This window comes from Canis lupus, chromosome 8, assembly GCF_011100685.1.
Source record: "Canis lupus familiaris isolate Mischka breed German Shepherd chromosome 8, alternate assembly UU_Cfam_GSD_1.0, whole genome shotgun sequence".
Taxonomy (NCBI): domain Eukaryota; kingdom Metazoa; phylum Chordata; class Mammalia; order Carnivora; family Canidae; genus Canis; species Canis lupus.
In genome coordinates, this window is record NC_049229.1 from 46,317,474 (window position 1) to 46,334,113 (window position 16,640).

The 16,640-nt window shown below is 49.1% G+C and overlaps 1 protein-coding gene across 3 annotated transcripts in view; it reads right to left on the reverse strand.

Annotated features, from left to right (window-relative positions):
- Window positions 1-752: 752 nt before the first annotated feature.
- The window catches only part of DPF3 (double PHD fingers 3), a 259,890-nt gene continuing 244,002 nt past the window's right edge, over window positions 753-16,640 (reverse strand). For all 3 annotated transcript variants that reach the window (XM_038545160.1, XM_038545159.1, XM_038545161.1), the window contains 2 exons: window positions 10,939-11,020; window positions 753-10,421 (listed from right to left, as the gene is read on the reverse strand). In XM_038545160.1, coding sequence (XP_038401088.1) covers window positions 10,351-10,421; window positions 10,939-11,020 — 153 coding nt within the window. In that variant the 3' untranslated portion in view covers window positions 753-10,350. The remainder of the gene's footprint in view (window positions 10,422-10,938; window positions 11,021-16,640) is intronic.

The window sequence follows — 16,640 nt, forward strand, 5'->3', positions numbered from 1 at the left end:
GGCACATGGGACAGGCTTTATGTGATTTGTCTTAAATTTGTTTTTAGAAGACTGACTCCTAGCTTGCGGCCTCAGGACGCCACGGGCTGCGTGGTGCAGGAGTCCCACTGTTCCTTTACCGCGGTTGCTAAGCAGGCTCAGGAGACTCTGGGGGCAGATGTGTCTTCGCTAAAGCCTCCCGCTCCTTGCTCTTGCTCGGGGCAGCCATCGCACTGCCTTTTATGGAAGGCGATTTCTGACCTGAGAAGGGAGGGCCAATGACTCAGCTGGCTTCTAGATGGGCCCCCAGCCGGAGGCCTCTCTTTCCCCCACCCCGTTCCCCCACCTCAGCCATGAGTCATCTGTGAATCATCCACCTGCCCTCCCCTAGAAGTTCCAGGGGGTTCTCTCCAAGGGGTCTCCTCCCGTGAAGCTCTAGGTTGTGCTGCCCGCTGTGCCCGCGAAAGCTGCAGGGACTGACTCTTCCCCAGAGCTAGTGGGGGTCAGAATTCCATCACCAGCAGCGACTGAGACTCAGACTGGACCGTATTGCCCCTGGAGTCTGCTTGCAAACATGGAAGCACCAGGGCTTCTCTGGACCCCCCCCCCCCCACACACACACACACACTCGTGCACACAAGCACGCGCACACGACATGCACACGTGTAGTCCTACTGTATACCCCAAGGGGAAAAAGCCCTGCTCCTACAGGAGCTGGATGTTTCCAATTGGTTTTTTGGGGAGGGGGATAGGAAATCACCAAAAGTTCCCAAGAGTTTTAAAGCCTTTTATTTGTTTACACATTCTCTAAATTGCAGACAAAAAAATTTTGCTACATAGGTCATCAACACTGCTAACCAACCACAGAACAAGATACTAACCACAGCAAAGAAGGGACGGGGCCTGTGACTCAGTCTTTGTGAACGTGCAAGGGGCTGGGATGTCCAGGGGGCCCCAAGATAGACAGCTTGATGCCAACCTTATGGTGGCTCCAGGTCTTGACTCTCCAAGGCCCTCCTCCCAGAACCAGGTCAGGACAGGAGCAAAGGCAGGAAGGGAGGGAGGGGTCCTGGAGGGAGGGGTCCTGGTTCCTGGGGCAGCCTTCCTGAAGAGCCAAAATCAGGATGTGGGCTCTTTCCAACCTGGAGATCTTCCTGGAAACTTTCACAGTACACCAGCTCTCTGGGAAGTCACAGAACCTGCGTGTCCCCTTCGGACAGTGGGAGAGGTGGCACTGCCTCCCCTCCAATACTGAAACACGAGAGATCTTAATACATCCCTTGAGAGGGCAGAAACAGCACAGCACTCTTCACTTCGGGTGCCACAAAAGAGGGGGGACTTGACACACGGGAGAAAGAGAGCACCCCAGGAGGGAGGAGCAGACGGGTGCACACACACCTACACACTGAGACTACATCACATCACACCTGAAAGAGTCAGGGGTGGGGCAAGGGGCTTCTGTTGGCTTGCCTGTTGCTGTGGTTGCTTTTCAGAGGAGCCAATGGGGAATCTCTTCTTCAGACCATTACGTACAACTTCCTAAGCCTGTAGCCCTGCTCTCCAGTCTCATGAAAGCCGTGCCCTCCTCAGTTCTGGATACTGTCCAATGTCCCCGAGCAGCTCAAGGCAAAAACCCTAAGTTGTCCAGTCAGCAGGAGGTAATGCAGTGTTGGAACCCAAGGTCAAATGGGGAGGGAGTCCAAGGGAACATAAAGGAAGACCCTTGGTAGCAGGCATTTCTACCGCCAAGGCCAGCCCTCTCAGCCATTCTTGTATGACTAGGAGTCTCAGAAAAGCTGGGGCGGGATTAGGGTGGGGTGAGAGAATATAAGACACAAGAAAGCACTTTGGAAAGATGGCAATGAGCTATTGAAAAGGCTTCTCTCTCTCGTGCCTATACCTGGAAGAAAGTGACTCTGAGTTTCATCATGTCTATAGGTCTAGAGATATCAGTGGAGACATAGCAATAGGAGGTCACTAGAACATTTCCAGGGCTATCCTTTCCAAATACAGCCCAAGCCATCTGAGGGCAGTAAATTCCTGAGGCTGCAAGGCACCCAGGGTCTATTCACCAGCAGGGAGAGCAGCAGAGACCAAGCCCTTCCCACACTTCTCCAACTCTGAGCCAACCAAAGGGCTTCCGTGCCCTTCCCAGAACCTATGCGGAGCTGGGGAGGCACCTCCTTGTAAAGAACCTCTTCATCCTTTCTACCCCAGCGCACCCAGAACTCCAGGCTTCGTATGTGGTGGCAGTCATCACCAAAGCCACCAGAACCAGCCTCCTCCTGAGGAGAAGCACAGCAGGGCATCCAGCGACTAGAAGGACAGCAATTTCTTTTGGCTTCTGGGCAGAGATGCTCCATTTCTTGGCTCTCAAAAGAGAATGTTCTCAAAACTGGGCTTTAAAATTGCCCTCAGCCTATACACACGGTGGGTGGACCTACCTGCACCAGTCCATGTGTCACATGCACAGGCCAGTCTCCCTTTCCAGTGTCTGCTTCCTAATTGGTCTAGTGGGTCAGCGTCGGGCTGGGAGGGGGTCTGAGCTGACCGTTCTCAGCCTGACAGTCTACATAAGCGGAGGTGGGAGGAGAGACCGTCTCCAGGCTAAGCCCACGGGGCCAGCAGAGCTCTCCCGCTCCCGGGTCCATCCCTCATGGAGCTCGGGGCACCAGTGGGCTCAGAGTCTGAAGCCGGCTGCTTGGGAGTGGTGCTGCCAGTCTGGCCTGGACGGGATCCAAGTCAAATGACCCCCCCCCCACTGCCTCTGCCCTGCCACCAGCACAAGAGACAGGGTGAATCAGGGTCATTCAAAGGAGGCTCGGTTCAAAAGAACTGAAGGCTTTCATATGGGCAGTGGGTCAAAGCCTAGAATACACTGCAGGTTCTCAAGCACTTTAAAACCAGCCTGGCAGCCCAGCATCATGAAAGCCTTATGTCCCCGAGTCTCTCACAGACATAACCAAAATTCTGCCTCCTTGGAGCCAGGTGCTGTCCAGGGACCCCAAGGAGCCTTCCCGCCCCACTCCCCCAGCCCCCAGCAGACAAACCAAGGGATGCTTCAGGCCAGCTCCGCACTAACACCCAACCGGGGCAGATACGTGCCTTCCCCGGAGCCCAGGCATCCAGCTTGAAGGCGAGCTCAGTGTGAGTGCCTCAGGGAATAGCGAGGAGCTGAAATCTGGCTGTCACATGTGCAGAGAAAAGGGAGATTGAGCAAATGGTTTATTCCTGATGCTATAGATTCAGACAACAGTGGGTCTACTGAAGCATGAAGTCAGGATCCGATGAGCACCTGGCCAAAGGTGGGCACACGAGCTTTGCTGGAAATGCTTCCAACGTTGGGCCCCTCCCCATGCCCACCTCCTGCTGCCACACCTGAATCATGCAGGAGGCCGAGACAGGCTGGTGGGGGTCTCCGGGGGAGTTCACCCAGTCTGAGCATGAGGCCCTCATCCCACCATTCTCCTCTGCTCTTTCTAGTGGGGACGGGACAAGACCGTGAAAGGAGTCACTTTCCAGCTCTCATCAGGCCCTGCCAATTACACCTCCCCACTCACCACCCCAGGAGCCCACTCCAGCATTTGAAGGGCATGACCTCTGTTGCCTCTGGCCATTCGGCCCACTCCAACCCTTCATCATCGCTGAGGTTCATGGTAAAGATGGTCACCTTCCAAGGGCAGCCAGTGCTTGGGCAGATGGACACAAGCAACTAGGTTGAGGTCAACTGTGTTCTTCCCCTCAACCCCCAGAGAGTAGAAACAACTGGACACTTTAGCCAGCTCATCTTCAATCCATGAACATGCATGAACACAAAAAGAAGGACCTAGGTCGACACACACCTTCCCTGATGATCCACTACCTGACATGTGATCAGAATGCCATGGGAGAGTGTAATTTTGGAACCCAAAAGCAGGTTGAAGCCTGGGCCAGGATGTGGTTTATTTTTCTAACCCCTATAGGACCTAGTATGTTGCCCTGCACAGAGTGGGTGTCCTGCCAAGCATTTTAGCCAGTACCGGCCTGCCCAGCAATCCCTCTTGGTGGCCAAGAAATGGGCTCATTTTCCTTCAGAGCAAAAACACCCTGTGGGCAAACCTGCAGATGAGTAGTGAGCAAGTAGGTTGGACATCTCTCCTTTTCCCCAGCCAAAGACACAAATGCTCCCAAAGCATCTGACCATTTACTGCCACAGCGTGACTTCTCTGCTCTCCCAAATGCCAGAGGGACCAGATGCTAGGGCTCGCTGTCTCCCCACCCCCTCTCCAGCCACCTGCTCCCACCTCCTCTGCTCTGAGCTAACCATTCTATGGTTTCATTCTCTCACATGTTTTTATTTTTATTTTTATTTATTTTTATTTTTTATTTTTTTCTCACATGTTATCTAGCAATGATTCCTTCCTTTTTCCCTAGTACCTAATTTAGGCCTCTTCAGCTACATGTTGAAAATACACAGAGGGTATATAGTTTTCTTTTCCTTTTGTACTGCTGCTTGTTCTCATCATCACCCCACCCTTCAGCATCTTGGCAGGAGGGAAGGGGGGGCAGGTGCAGGAAAGGAGGAGGGAGGCCATGCAAGAAGAGAACCAAGGTCTTGGCGGGGAGTAAACACGAAAGGGCGAAGTCAATAAGAACCGCAATCCCAATTCCAGCCATAAAATCTGCTCATCCCTTTGACAGCAGAATTGAGACTTTTGCTTCCAAGTCCACATCCATTGCTAAACCTGTTTCCCCAAAGAAGCAGAAGTGAGGGAAGAGGGGAAGGAGTCCATGCGCCAGTGGCCCTCTGAGCCTGAGGCTCCCCATACAACTCCCGGAAGTGTGCAGGGGCTGGGACCTGGGGTGGGCCTGGCTGGACGGCAGGGAAAGATCCCCCGTGACAAGCAGGTTCTCCCTCTTATCCTGGAGCAACACAGAAGGTTCACTTTCATTTGTTAAGTGAAGCACACACTTTCATTTGTGTGCGTGTGTGTCTCTGTTTTCATCATCAATATTGATAACATCGATAGAAATAATGGAGATGCAGAGAGGCAGGCAAACAGGATGCAGTGGGTGTGAGTATAACCTGGAGAGGGTGCAGAGGGGAAACATAGGGGCTCAGGGGCCTCCCCCAAGTCCTACGGGGACCCCCCCTCTTCCCACCCCGGCAGCATGTATGCGCCAGAGTGGGTTGGGGCCGTCCTGAATGGTCACTTTGCTCGCTGCCTGGGCTAGAGGTCATCATTAGTATTTATATCTCTGTCGACTAGGGTTCTGGCTGCCTGCCAGTCCTGGTTCCTGCCTTCCTCTGGCCTGGCCTGGGAAATGTCACCATCAGCACAAACGCTTCCTTCTCTTGGTGGGGCCAAAGAGGGGAGAAACCCTGGAGTGACCCTCTTTCAAGGCACTGAAGCAAAGAAAGGAAGGCAGTTGTGAACAAAGGGCCTGACCAAGAAGCATTCCTGTACCCTCTGCCCCCTGTTATCCACGAACCCGCCGCCCACCCCACAGCCGCATAGGATCCTAGGGAGTTACCTCCGGTCTCAGCCATCTGTGGGGACACGGCCAAGCCTCACTCAGAGCCCAGAGACAGCCTTCCCTGGGAATCCACCAACTTCCAGACCTTTCCTCTCACACAGGGAGCCCCCCATTCATTCTAGGAAACCAACTGGAGGAGGACGGGGCCAGGCCCAGACCCCCTCCTTCCCCATCACCGTTTCCTGGAGGTGCTTCCTTTGGGCCTCTCTTCCCGGCAGCCTGTGCAGAAAGTATGGAGAGGGGGCCACGCAGCCAGGCCTTCCTAAGAGCAGCTGCTGAGAGGCTCGAAGGAAGCCCCCAGTCTGTCCATCTGGGGGCTCTGTTCATCCTCCCACATCCAAGGCACCCTAGCAGTTGGCAGCACTCTGCCTCCCCACCCCACATCCTTTAGGTATTTAGCTCCAGGACTTCGAAGTGTAAATCAGGTTTCTGGGCCCTCCTCAAGTGCCCTCCTCTCCCTTCTCTTCATTTGGCTTCGCCTGACATGAAGGACCTTTGACCCTCCCCATCTCCTTCCTCTGGGCCCCCATTCCTCCCTCCTCCTGCACAATAACGAACCCACTACAGGTGACATCAATGCACAGCTCTGAAAAGGAGTCAGCTGTGGCATGTTGGGCGTCTTTGCTGGGAGCATGAGCATGGCTCTGGCCCAGGGAGCCAGCCCTTCCCTGTGGGGGTGGGGTGGGGGTGACACAGGCACGTCCTGAGGAGGGGCCTGCACTGGGGAGGAGTGTCAGGGAGTGAGAGAGGAAGGGACGCTGCTGTCCCTGCACATGTAGCAGGCTGAGAACCAGCCCAAGGACAGGGAAGGTGGTCCTTGGGGCTCCCAGCAGGGGGGTACAGGGGGTCTCCCCCACGCACCACAGACTCAAAGAGGAAACCAGGGGCCCTCTGAGTCTAAAGCCTGAAGTTGCCAGTAATCTCTCTTCAAGAGCACAGGTCTGTCTCCTAAACTTGCCCCAATAGGAAAGGTAATAATAATCATCTCATTTTTCGTCCTTAAAATATCTGAACTTTTAAAGGGGAGGGCCGGGAGGAATCGTGCTGTGTTCAAAGCACAAAGCCTAAAATGCAGCACGAGTGTAAGTCTCCGGGGTATCATGAAACCATCACTGTGAAATCCAAACCCTCCCCCAACCTTAAAACCTGTTATCTTCGCCAGCTCTGGAGGAATCTGGCCTCCTTCCCACCCACCCACGGCTCACTACCCTAGTTCCAGCCTCGCGTCTGAGCGGGCTGGGGAAGCAGCCACTCCTTGCAGCCTGCATGGCCTTCCCACCTGGCCCTGGGGACCCCCGGCTCCTGCTCTAGGTGCTTTAAGTCATGGGATGGGGGGTGGGGGGAGGAAATCTGAATGTCAGTCTCCTAGCAGAGGCCTTGTCTGGATATCCTCACAATGTCGCCTGCACTGGATTTGCTGCAGGCCCCAAAAGCGGGGTTTCAAACACAGAGGGTTTCAGCTTCTGGCCTGGATCCTGCAGCCTCATCTCCTCTCTGGCCAGGTGGAGCCACAATATTGGGGTGAAGCAGAGTAAAGGCACTCTGGCTATTCTAGGGACTCGAGCTGGCAGGCAAGGGCATCATTATCTCCACCGGGTGGCCTCTGGACCCAGTGACGAGAGATACCACAGTGCGGGGGCCTCCATCACGCCAGGCCCCATGCCAGGCCCTTCAGCAGCACTAGTGCTAATCCCGGCAACAATCTGCTGGACGGGCCGTATCTCCCTACCTTACAGATGTGGAAAATGAGCCTCAGACGGGTGAAGTCACTTGCCCAAGGTCAACCAGCCAGAAAGTAGTAGAGCTGGGCTCTACATCCAAGTTTCTAAGTGCCTGTTACACTGAACTGAATTATAGCCCTCTCCAGGAGGTGGCTCCCCATTCTAGGTCGTGATGATCTAGAAGGGAGTATCCCAAGAATCTTCTTTCTGAAATCCCCAACCCCAGAGTAAATCCCTCACCTCCCACCAACAGGAGACCCACGCGCAGGTCCTTGTCACAGCTTTGACCTATTGGCTCTGTCCACAGGCAGCCTAGCCCCTAAAACATAAACCCATTTTGGTCAAAAGGGAGATTCTGAGAAGGCATCTAACCTTGGCTAATTCACACAAGAAGGGGGTATAGAAATCATTTGGGATCCCTTGGAAGGCCCTGCTTTCCAGTGGTTATTTATATAACATTATGCTTTCTTCAGTCTCCCAATGTCACCGTGGAATGGGCAGGGCAAGTATTATTATCTCTGTTTCATAGGTGGGCAGACTGAGGTTCAAGCCCTGATCATCCACGTGCACCCCATGATTCTAGTTCATTCTCTGGGGTTCAGGAAAAGACCAGTTGGAAGTTTACCATCCCTTTCCTTGTTTCAGTACAAAAAGTGATAAATGGGACTCTGGAGGTTTTGTCTGCTTGCAGTACCACAAAAGTGCTGTTCCACAAGCTGGCTTTGCTATCCCCACTTTCCAGATGGGGAAACTGAGACCTCCAAAAAGGGAAGAAGTTGGACCCATCCTATAGGGAATGCAACTGGGAAGGAGACTCTGGACCCTCTTTACGTCCATTCCAGAGCCCGGAGCACCCAACCCCATCCCCACTGCTGGGTTACAGCACCCTCCCTCGCAAGGCCCAATCCCTCTTCACAGCTTCTGTGGCAGCAGGTGCGATGGAGGTAGAACAGGGCCACCCCAACATCTGCACTGAGGTGGGGAAGGAATTTGTACACACTCCAAAGAGGACTTGTCAAGTAGCAGGACGACAGCTAGGGGTTTCAGACTTGCTTTTTAAACTTTGAAGCCATTGTGGCATTTGGGAACATTTTGCTAACTTTTTTTCTAAAATCAAGTCAAAGTGATCTTCAAAACCAATAATCAGCCTTTGAGGACACCCCACTTGGGGTTTGTGGGAGGACAGCCAGCCAGAGCAGTTGGGAGACGAAATCTGCTCCTCTGATGTGACACCACTGGGTAAACAGGGGACAAGATGGTGCGGCAGCTTCCCAAGCCCTCCCGGACCTCCGGAATCCCAAACAGGTTTCCCGACCAGGAGGCGGAAGGAAGTATCTGGTGAGGAAGATGAAAATCCCATCTGGACGGGGCCCTTTAAACGAGATCTTTAGGGAGGCGTGTAGCTCCCTTGGAGGCCACAGGCCCCCTCAGGAGATGACCCCGTCTCTTGCCACAAGTCACCCTGCAAGGGACTGGGGGGTCCAGCGTGGCTCGGCCCCACGCCAGGCCGCCCCGGGTCCACTGGCCAAGAGCAATTAGCCCAGGAGGGAGGCTCCTGCCAAGCGGTGGAGCTGACACGACAGGCGGGCAGAAGTGGCCCAACCAGCCCGAGCCCCCAGGGGCTTCTTCGGGAGCTGGAGGAGTAAAAATAACCTCGGCCTTTGTTGGAAGGGCCGGGCCACGGGGACGGAGCTGATTTCAGGGAAGCCGAGCATGCGCCAGGGTCCGCTGCCGAGACCTGCCCTTTGGGCAAATGATTTTTCCAGAAATGTGTCAGTTATTGTGTGCTGCTGCCATTGCCACTGCCACCGAGATTCAAAGACAGCCCGGGCCGCTCCCGCCCTCGGGGCTGACTTCCAACGCAGACTTCTCGGAAGCTCAGCCTCCCACCTCTTTCTTCTCAAAACATCTTTGGAAAACAAGACTCCGGCACATAATTGGGGAGTTTGGGGGGTGGGGGGGGCAAGAGCAGCCCTCAAGCTGAGGATTCTGTACCGTTGCCACCGTGATCATAAATCACCCCATCACCCCGTTATTTGTTTAGGTGACAATCCTCTCTTCCCCGTCCTAAAATCTCCAGAGTCCGGTGTCAGTAGACAGTGGCAAACACACACCATGTAGAAGGAGAAATTACTTGGGAAAAGGAATTTGTGGTGCCAAAACAGTACTGAAGGGCTTTGCAGAGCTGCAGTCCTTTGTGCCGACATGCAGATTCCGGACTGCGCAGCCTTCACCCGCCTTCCCGGCTCTTGAGTCCCACCAGGGAAAGCTCCAGACCCGGGCTGGTTGGGAGGCAGAGCCTCAGCATCCTCCCCCGCCATAGGCTGTGGCTTGTCTCACCTCAAGGATGTCCCAGCTCCGAAGGTCAAGGAACCCCAAAAGCCTGACCCCTTGCAAAGCCACTCCCGATGGGTAACAACTACTGATCGGCTGTGGCAGGGCCTCTGAATTTTCTTCCCAATGTCTCTGCCCACCCCTCAGCACTTCTACTTCCCTCGCCAGCCCCATCAGGGGACCCCCCTGGCTGCAGACACCACTAGGTGTATCTGCAAGGGGTCCAGAAAACCGCTTTTCTTCTTCACAGAGACCAAGGAACAAAGAGGGATTTTCATCGTCAAGATGGCCTCCCGACTCCGAGTCTAGAAGTTTCCAGGGAGGCTGGTAATAAATAACAACTTCTCCACAGCCTTTTGTCCCTCTGCTGAGTTCAGGATAAAGAGCTGAAGCAGGAGGCGGGAGGCTGCGTGAAGATTTCTTGGAACACAATAGATAGAAAACACCAAACGACACGTGAGTGACTGATCGGTGGTCACAAAACAGCTTCCCTTAAAATGGGAACCAGGGCCGGGGTAAATGTGAGGGGGTTCCACAGGGCCGGGGCCAGGGGTGTTCTTCAAACGTGAAAGATCCTTCTGGTGGAAGCAAGGAGGGGCTGACAGAAGTACTGGAACCTGCGTGTAGGGGGTAAGCAGACACCTCACCCTCTCGGTTCCACATGTCCATGCCCTCCATGACCACGGGTGTTCCTTACAGTCGGTCTGTCTGGATAGATGGGAGTGGGGACTTGATCCGGTGTGAAGTGGGCTCTGCCTCAGCCTCTCCAGCAGCAGGTCACAGTCTGCGACCCGGGGCCCTAGGCTTGGCAGCCGAAGGCTGAGGCTTTTTCTTTGAGCAGTTCCCAGCACAGGTGGCAGCTCCAGCTTCCTACAAGAAACAAGATGCCCTAGTTACCAGCTGCCCTTCGCCCCACCCCTTGGCCCTCACTCCTGCAAGTGCCGTTTCTCCTTTGACTTTCACAGTTCAGAGACCGAGGCCCAGGCCTGAAAGTGGGCCAGAGTCTGTAACTCGTGGCAGAGGGTGAGCGCTCCTCAGAAAATAGTTAAGTGTTCAGAGGCGATCCACTGAACTGTTGTAAAGACCCCCACTGTCCTTGACAGCGATATAACTGGCAGCACTAGGCCTGGGCTGGTTCCCCTGGAAGCTGACACCTCCCCACCGCTTTGTCTGCATGACCAAGAAACATCTCCTTGGTCCTCAAGCTGAAATTTCAGAGGGTTGAACTGTGCCTCCATTTCCTCATCTGTAAAATGGTAGCATAGGGTTGTGATGATTGAATGAGACAAGACATGGAAAGGCCTTAGCACGAGACCTGAATGAGAGTGAGGGCTCCCTAAGTGATAGGGGTAGCTGTTGTTTCTACAGTCGACATCATCATCATTACCTTCTGGGGGCTCAGCCACTGGAGGATTTAAACAGTACATGTGATAGCCACGGTCACAGTCATCACAGAAGAGTAGCTGGTCCTGGTGGAATACAGAGTAGGTGGAGAGGAGGAGAGAGAGAATGAATTATTTAGGGCCAGTGTCTGGCCACCCCCTACTCCTCCAGCCTCTCCCATGCAGACCCACCTCCCTGAATGCTCCTTTCCAGGCCCCATTTGCAGTCTTCCCTGTCCCCTGAATATGCTTTGTGCTTTGCCCACACCTGCAAATTCCTGCTCTGTCTCCCTAACTATGCCAACCCTATCCCCACGTTAGGGTTCTGCTCAAATCATACCTCCTCCAAGAGGCCTTCCTTTACTGTCTCACATTCATGTTTAAAGAGATTCCTTACACTTCTGAACTCCCCTAACCAATAACTATGTTTCTGTAAGGGAGGAAAACCACTTTTATGCACTTCTGTGTTCCCCATAATGATTGCCTAGTGCATAGAAGGTACTTTAAATGTTTGCAAATTTTAACTGAATTCCTCCTAACCTCACCCTTTCCACCTGTGAAAAGGGCAATGGCTATACTTGACCGTAACATCTATGACACCTCAGAACCTCTTCAGGGTTTCATTATGCAAGTACAGAGAAATGGATGGGATGTGATGCCACCTTTCAGATCCCCAAAGCGTCCTCGGGGGCTGGAGGTTGAAGCCCAGGGGAGAATAGGACCCTCTAGCTCTGTGTTGAATGTTGCTCCTGCAGTTTGCACCTTCGCTCCTGCAGTTCCCTCTGCCTGGACGCTCTCCCAGTCCCTGACCCCTACTCTTCTAAACCATTCCCTACCCACCCTTCAAGTCTTCCAGCTCTTCTGTCCTACAGAAATGTCACTAATCTAGCTCAAATGGAAGTTCTCTCTCCCCCTTGCATCCCCATAGTCCTCTTTCTTTCTTATGACATTTAATTGCATTTTCCTTTATGCCTCAAAGCCTGGCATGTGGTAGATATCTACACACAATTGTTTTCTTGAATAGCTCCTTTGGAATATACTTTGTCTACTCCTTTACAGATTGTAAGGCTCTTGGGGCAGAACCTTGTCTTAACTCATCTCCACATCTCCTTCAGAACTTGCACACAGTAGCTACACGTTTGTGATCTGTTCCTCATTATCCAGGTTCAGCTCTCCTCTATTCTTTGGACCTACCTAGATGGCTTATAAGACTTTGCAAAACTAAGTTTTGCATCAAATCTCACCTTGGCTCCCCTCAGCACAGAAATCCTGGAAAAGGTAGATATTGAAGCAAGCAAGCAATAAGGCAGGAGATATCATGAAAGACTTTTTTTTTTTAATCACACTAACACCTTTCAACAGGGTAATGGAAGGTTTTTGAAGAGTTAGCAACAGAGGAGTGACTGGTCACACGTGGAATTTAGAAAGATCTCCCTAGCTGCTGTGTAAGAAGGAGCAGGTTGGGAGGAGACAGGTTGGTCCTAGAGGCTGGAAGACCACTTAGGATGCTACTACCACCATCCAGGTGAGCAGTGATAGTGTCCTAAACTAGGGCTGTGGCATGGGGAAAAGATAAGGGTCTTGTTCCCATTTGAAAGTCACTAATTAGATGTAGAAAATGATAGCAAAGAAATCAAGAATGTCCCCTAAGTTGTGGCTTGGTCAGCAAGCCAGATGATACAGCTACCCATTGAGATATGGGAAAAAGAGTAGATCTACAGGAGCCAGAAGGCAACCTCAGCTAGAGACATGTTCTACACATCTACAGGTCATGCAATGGAGATGCCCTGGAGTCAGCTGGACATCAGGAGAGATCCCTGATCATGAGATATGGGTTTGGGAGTCATTGGTGATTAGATGATAATAGAGGTCCTAAGAGAAGAAGCCCAGAGTATGTTACAGATGTCCTTGAATTTGAGCTCATGGAGGGATGTCCATGAACTTTTTGAAATTATGTGCACAACTTTGTGCATAGGTACAAATGTACGTATTTCTGAGAAAAGAGTAAGTACATACTTTCATGAATTTTCTGAAAAATTAAGGACTCAAAAGACGTTACTGAGATAAAGGCCAAAAACAGACCCTTGAGAACACCAACTCTAAGGGACAGGCAGAGAAAAAAGAAACTGAGACACACAGTCAGAGAGGTAGGATGAAAACCAGGACAGTGGTTTACTCCAAAAAAAAAAAAAAAAAAAAAGTTACATCATTGTCTTGAAGCTAAGTAAGCTATTTTACAATATGATTTAGGAATAATACAAGGACAAACAAGTTAGGATGGGAACAGAAAATAGGGAGAGGCTTGTCAGGAAGAGTATTACTAAAGTCTTAAAGATACATAACTCCTGCTATAGTGCTGATGCAAGAAATATAAGAAGGTAGGATACCCTGGGTTAGACTTCCCCAAAGAAAAATCAAGTATTGTGGATTTAAATACATTTATCATGGGCTGATGGTTGTCTAGCACCGCATTCTCTTCTTTTTCTTGTGCTTTTCAGGATAACTGCCTGTCAAAACCACCCAGATCAGTCAGCTCATGTTAACGCCCATGAAAAACATAACTTAAGTACCCTTATGCCCAAGTACCCAAGAACCGGTTCCAGTAGAATGGGAACCCCATTCTGGGATGTGCAGGGTAAATCTCTGAATATGTGAGAGGAACCCTACTGCCAAGTAGCCTCACTGCTGGAACTCCTCCCCTACTCCTCTGCCAAGTCAATGAGAAGCCTCTGTATTAATACTATTTGTAAAGCCAAAGACCAGAATCAACCCAATGTCTATCAATAAGAGACTAGTTGAATAAACTAGTGAAGAACTATGCAGCTGTAGGAAGAAGTTAAGATTATGTCTATATATTGTGGTAGAGTGAGTAATCTCAAGGGCATCCAGTGAAAAAGCAAGGTGAGGAAAACAGGTGTGTCTGTTATGATTGTATAAGACAATGCATTCTTTTTTATGGATTCATACACATGAATTCTTATGTATTCACACACACAAACAGGTAATATGTTATATTTAAATAGGATGAAAAGACAAGCCATAATTTTTTTATATGGTCACCTACGAGCGGAGTGAGGGAATAGAGTGAGAGTAGGGATAGAAGCTAGATTTCTTTGAATACCCTGTTTATTTTAATAGATTTGATTCTGGAACCAGTAAATATTTTGCATAGTCATAAAACAAAATTCACACTGTTATTGTCCCTAAAAACAAATAAAAAAAATGAAACAAGTGAATCTAATTATGTATTAGTTGATGGCATAACCACACAGAAAGTAACTATGGAAATAGTTGACCAAGTGACTTTATTTTTTTAAAGATCTTATTTATTTATTCATGAGAGACACCGATAGAGGCAGAGACATAGGCAGAAGGAGAATCAGGCTCCATGCTGGGATCACACCCTGAGCCAAAGGCAGCTGCTCAACCACTGAGCCACCCAGGCATTTCCTCAAGTGACTTTAAAACAAGTAGTTTGACTATAAATCCTAGTCAAATATACTTTAAGAACAAAAATGTGTGTGTGTGTGTGTGTGTGTGTGTGTGTGTGTGTGTCTTTCCAGCAATCGTATTGTTGGTGGTAATAGTGGAATTAATATTTGAGACCTGTGTGTATCAAATGAGTGATTATGTTGTTACTAAGAAGCAAGAATTTTTACATACTTGAAAGAAAATACAGATGTAATATCGATGAAGTTAAGTAAAAACCCTACAATTAGTCCTGGGTATGAATTAGAAGTATCAGTATAAATTCAAGCATCCATAGAAATTCAGCATTCTATCTTTAAAACAAACTAAACATATTTTCTAGTTCTTTCCATTTAAAATGCCCCAAAACAATTACTGCTGTAAAAATTAGCACCCCTAGCACTCCTATTATGTTCTCTAAAGATCATTGGCCACTAAAAGGAACCAGAAATCCTTGAAGAAATGGCTGGTTCCAGCTCCCGGGCATGAAATGTATAAATATTTTCACATATTGGAAAGCAAGGAAACCACCAAATACTATTGGGATCATGTCAAAAGGACTCAAGATCCAACCTGATTACATTCTCACTGGCCAAATATAGGACAAATTAAGCTGTAGTGGATTGAAACAAATCAAATATGTTTAAATCCCTGAGTTCATACAGATACTACTTAGAAACAAAAACTTGGAAGATGCTACGGAAACATCCCATTATTTTTTGTTATCTTGACATAATTTTAGTCTCAGGGAAAGTCACAAAATGGTACAGAGAGTTTCTGTACACATTTTACTCAGCTTCCCTTAATGTCATCATCTTACATTACAATAGTACAATCACGAAAAGCAGGATATTACAGTAACATTATACTATTAACTACTCTGCAGACCTCATTTGAAATTCACCAGTTTTTCCACTTATGTCTCTTTTCCCAGCTTCCACTCCAGGATCTCGCATTGTATTTAGTTGTCATGTTTTCTTAGTGTCCTTGAATCTATGACAGTTTCTTTATCTTTCACAACCTTGATGCTTTTGAAGAATCTAGGCCAGTGATTTTGTAGAATGTCACTCAATTTGAGTTTTTCTGATCTTTTTTCATACCCTCAGTATGCACTTTTGGCAAGAATACTACAAAAGAGATGTGCCCTTCTCGGTGCATCATATCGGGGCATTGATACCAATATGTCTTGTTACTAGTAATGGTACTCTGATCATATAGTTAAGGTAGTGGCTGTCAGTTTTTCCACTATAATGTCATAATTTTTCCCTTTGTAATGTATTAATAAGTAATCTGGTGAGGGAAATACTTTGAGATTATGCAAATATTCTGTTGCTAACCATACTTTTGCCCACTAATTTTGGCATCAATTGATTGTTCTTTCTTACAACAACCAGAAGAGTGATGTAGGAGAAAAGGAAGAAATATTCCTTTTCTCCTCTACATTTATTCATTGTAACTCTGCTCTGAGGAACAGTTTAACTCTTCCCTATTTTTTACTCAAAGTTTTAAAATATCATTGTGGATTTTGTTCTTTGTGTTATAATTCAATACTATTGTTATTTATTTTGTTGTTCAAATTGTCCCAGATTTGTCATTAGGAGTTCCTTCAAGTTAGTTCCTGTATCCTTTAGACATGACTTATCAATTTTTATGCATTTCCCTACTTTCTAGTACCAGAGGATGCTCTGGGCTCCTCTTGTATTTTCTAGCCCTAGCATCAGCCATTTATCCAAAGGTCCCTTTGGATAATCCAAAGGTTTTATTGGAGAATGGTATGTAGAAACCAATATCTGGGGACCATGGATCCCATTGCTTCTGGGTTATCATTGCTTCTCGGCCCAGAATTAGGAAGTAAATGTATGTGTAGTACACACACCTATATTTATTTCTGTGTCTATCCATATGTATGCATACGTGTATATAGCTATAGATATATATATAAGCATATAGATACACAATGTGTTATATAAAAAAATCATCAATTTATACTGATACCCCCTACTCCACCCCAACATCATAGGATTCAGTCTCTCCTTCCCCCTTTATTTGGTTATTCTTCCTCTGACATTGAGAAAACTGGCTCTCATTACCACAATGTATAATTATTAGTTCAGACCTGCACACACATCGAGCAGTTTCAGAATGACTAGCTTACATGCCTGTAAGAAACACATTTACTAAATAAAGTATAACATTTATGCACTCATTTCTGCCTTTAGCCTTAAAATACACAGTCGTG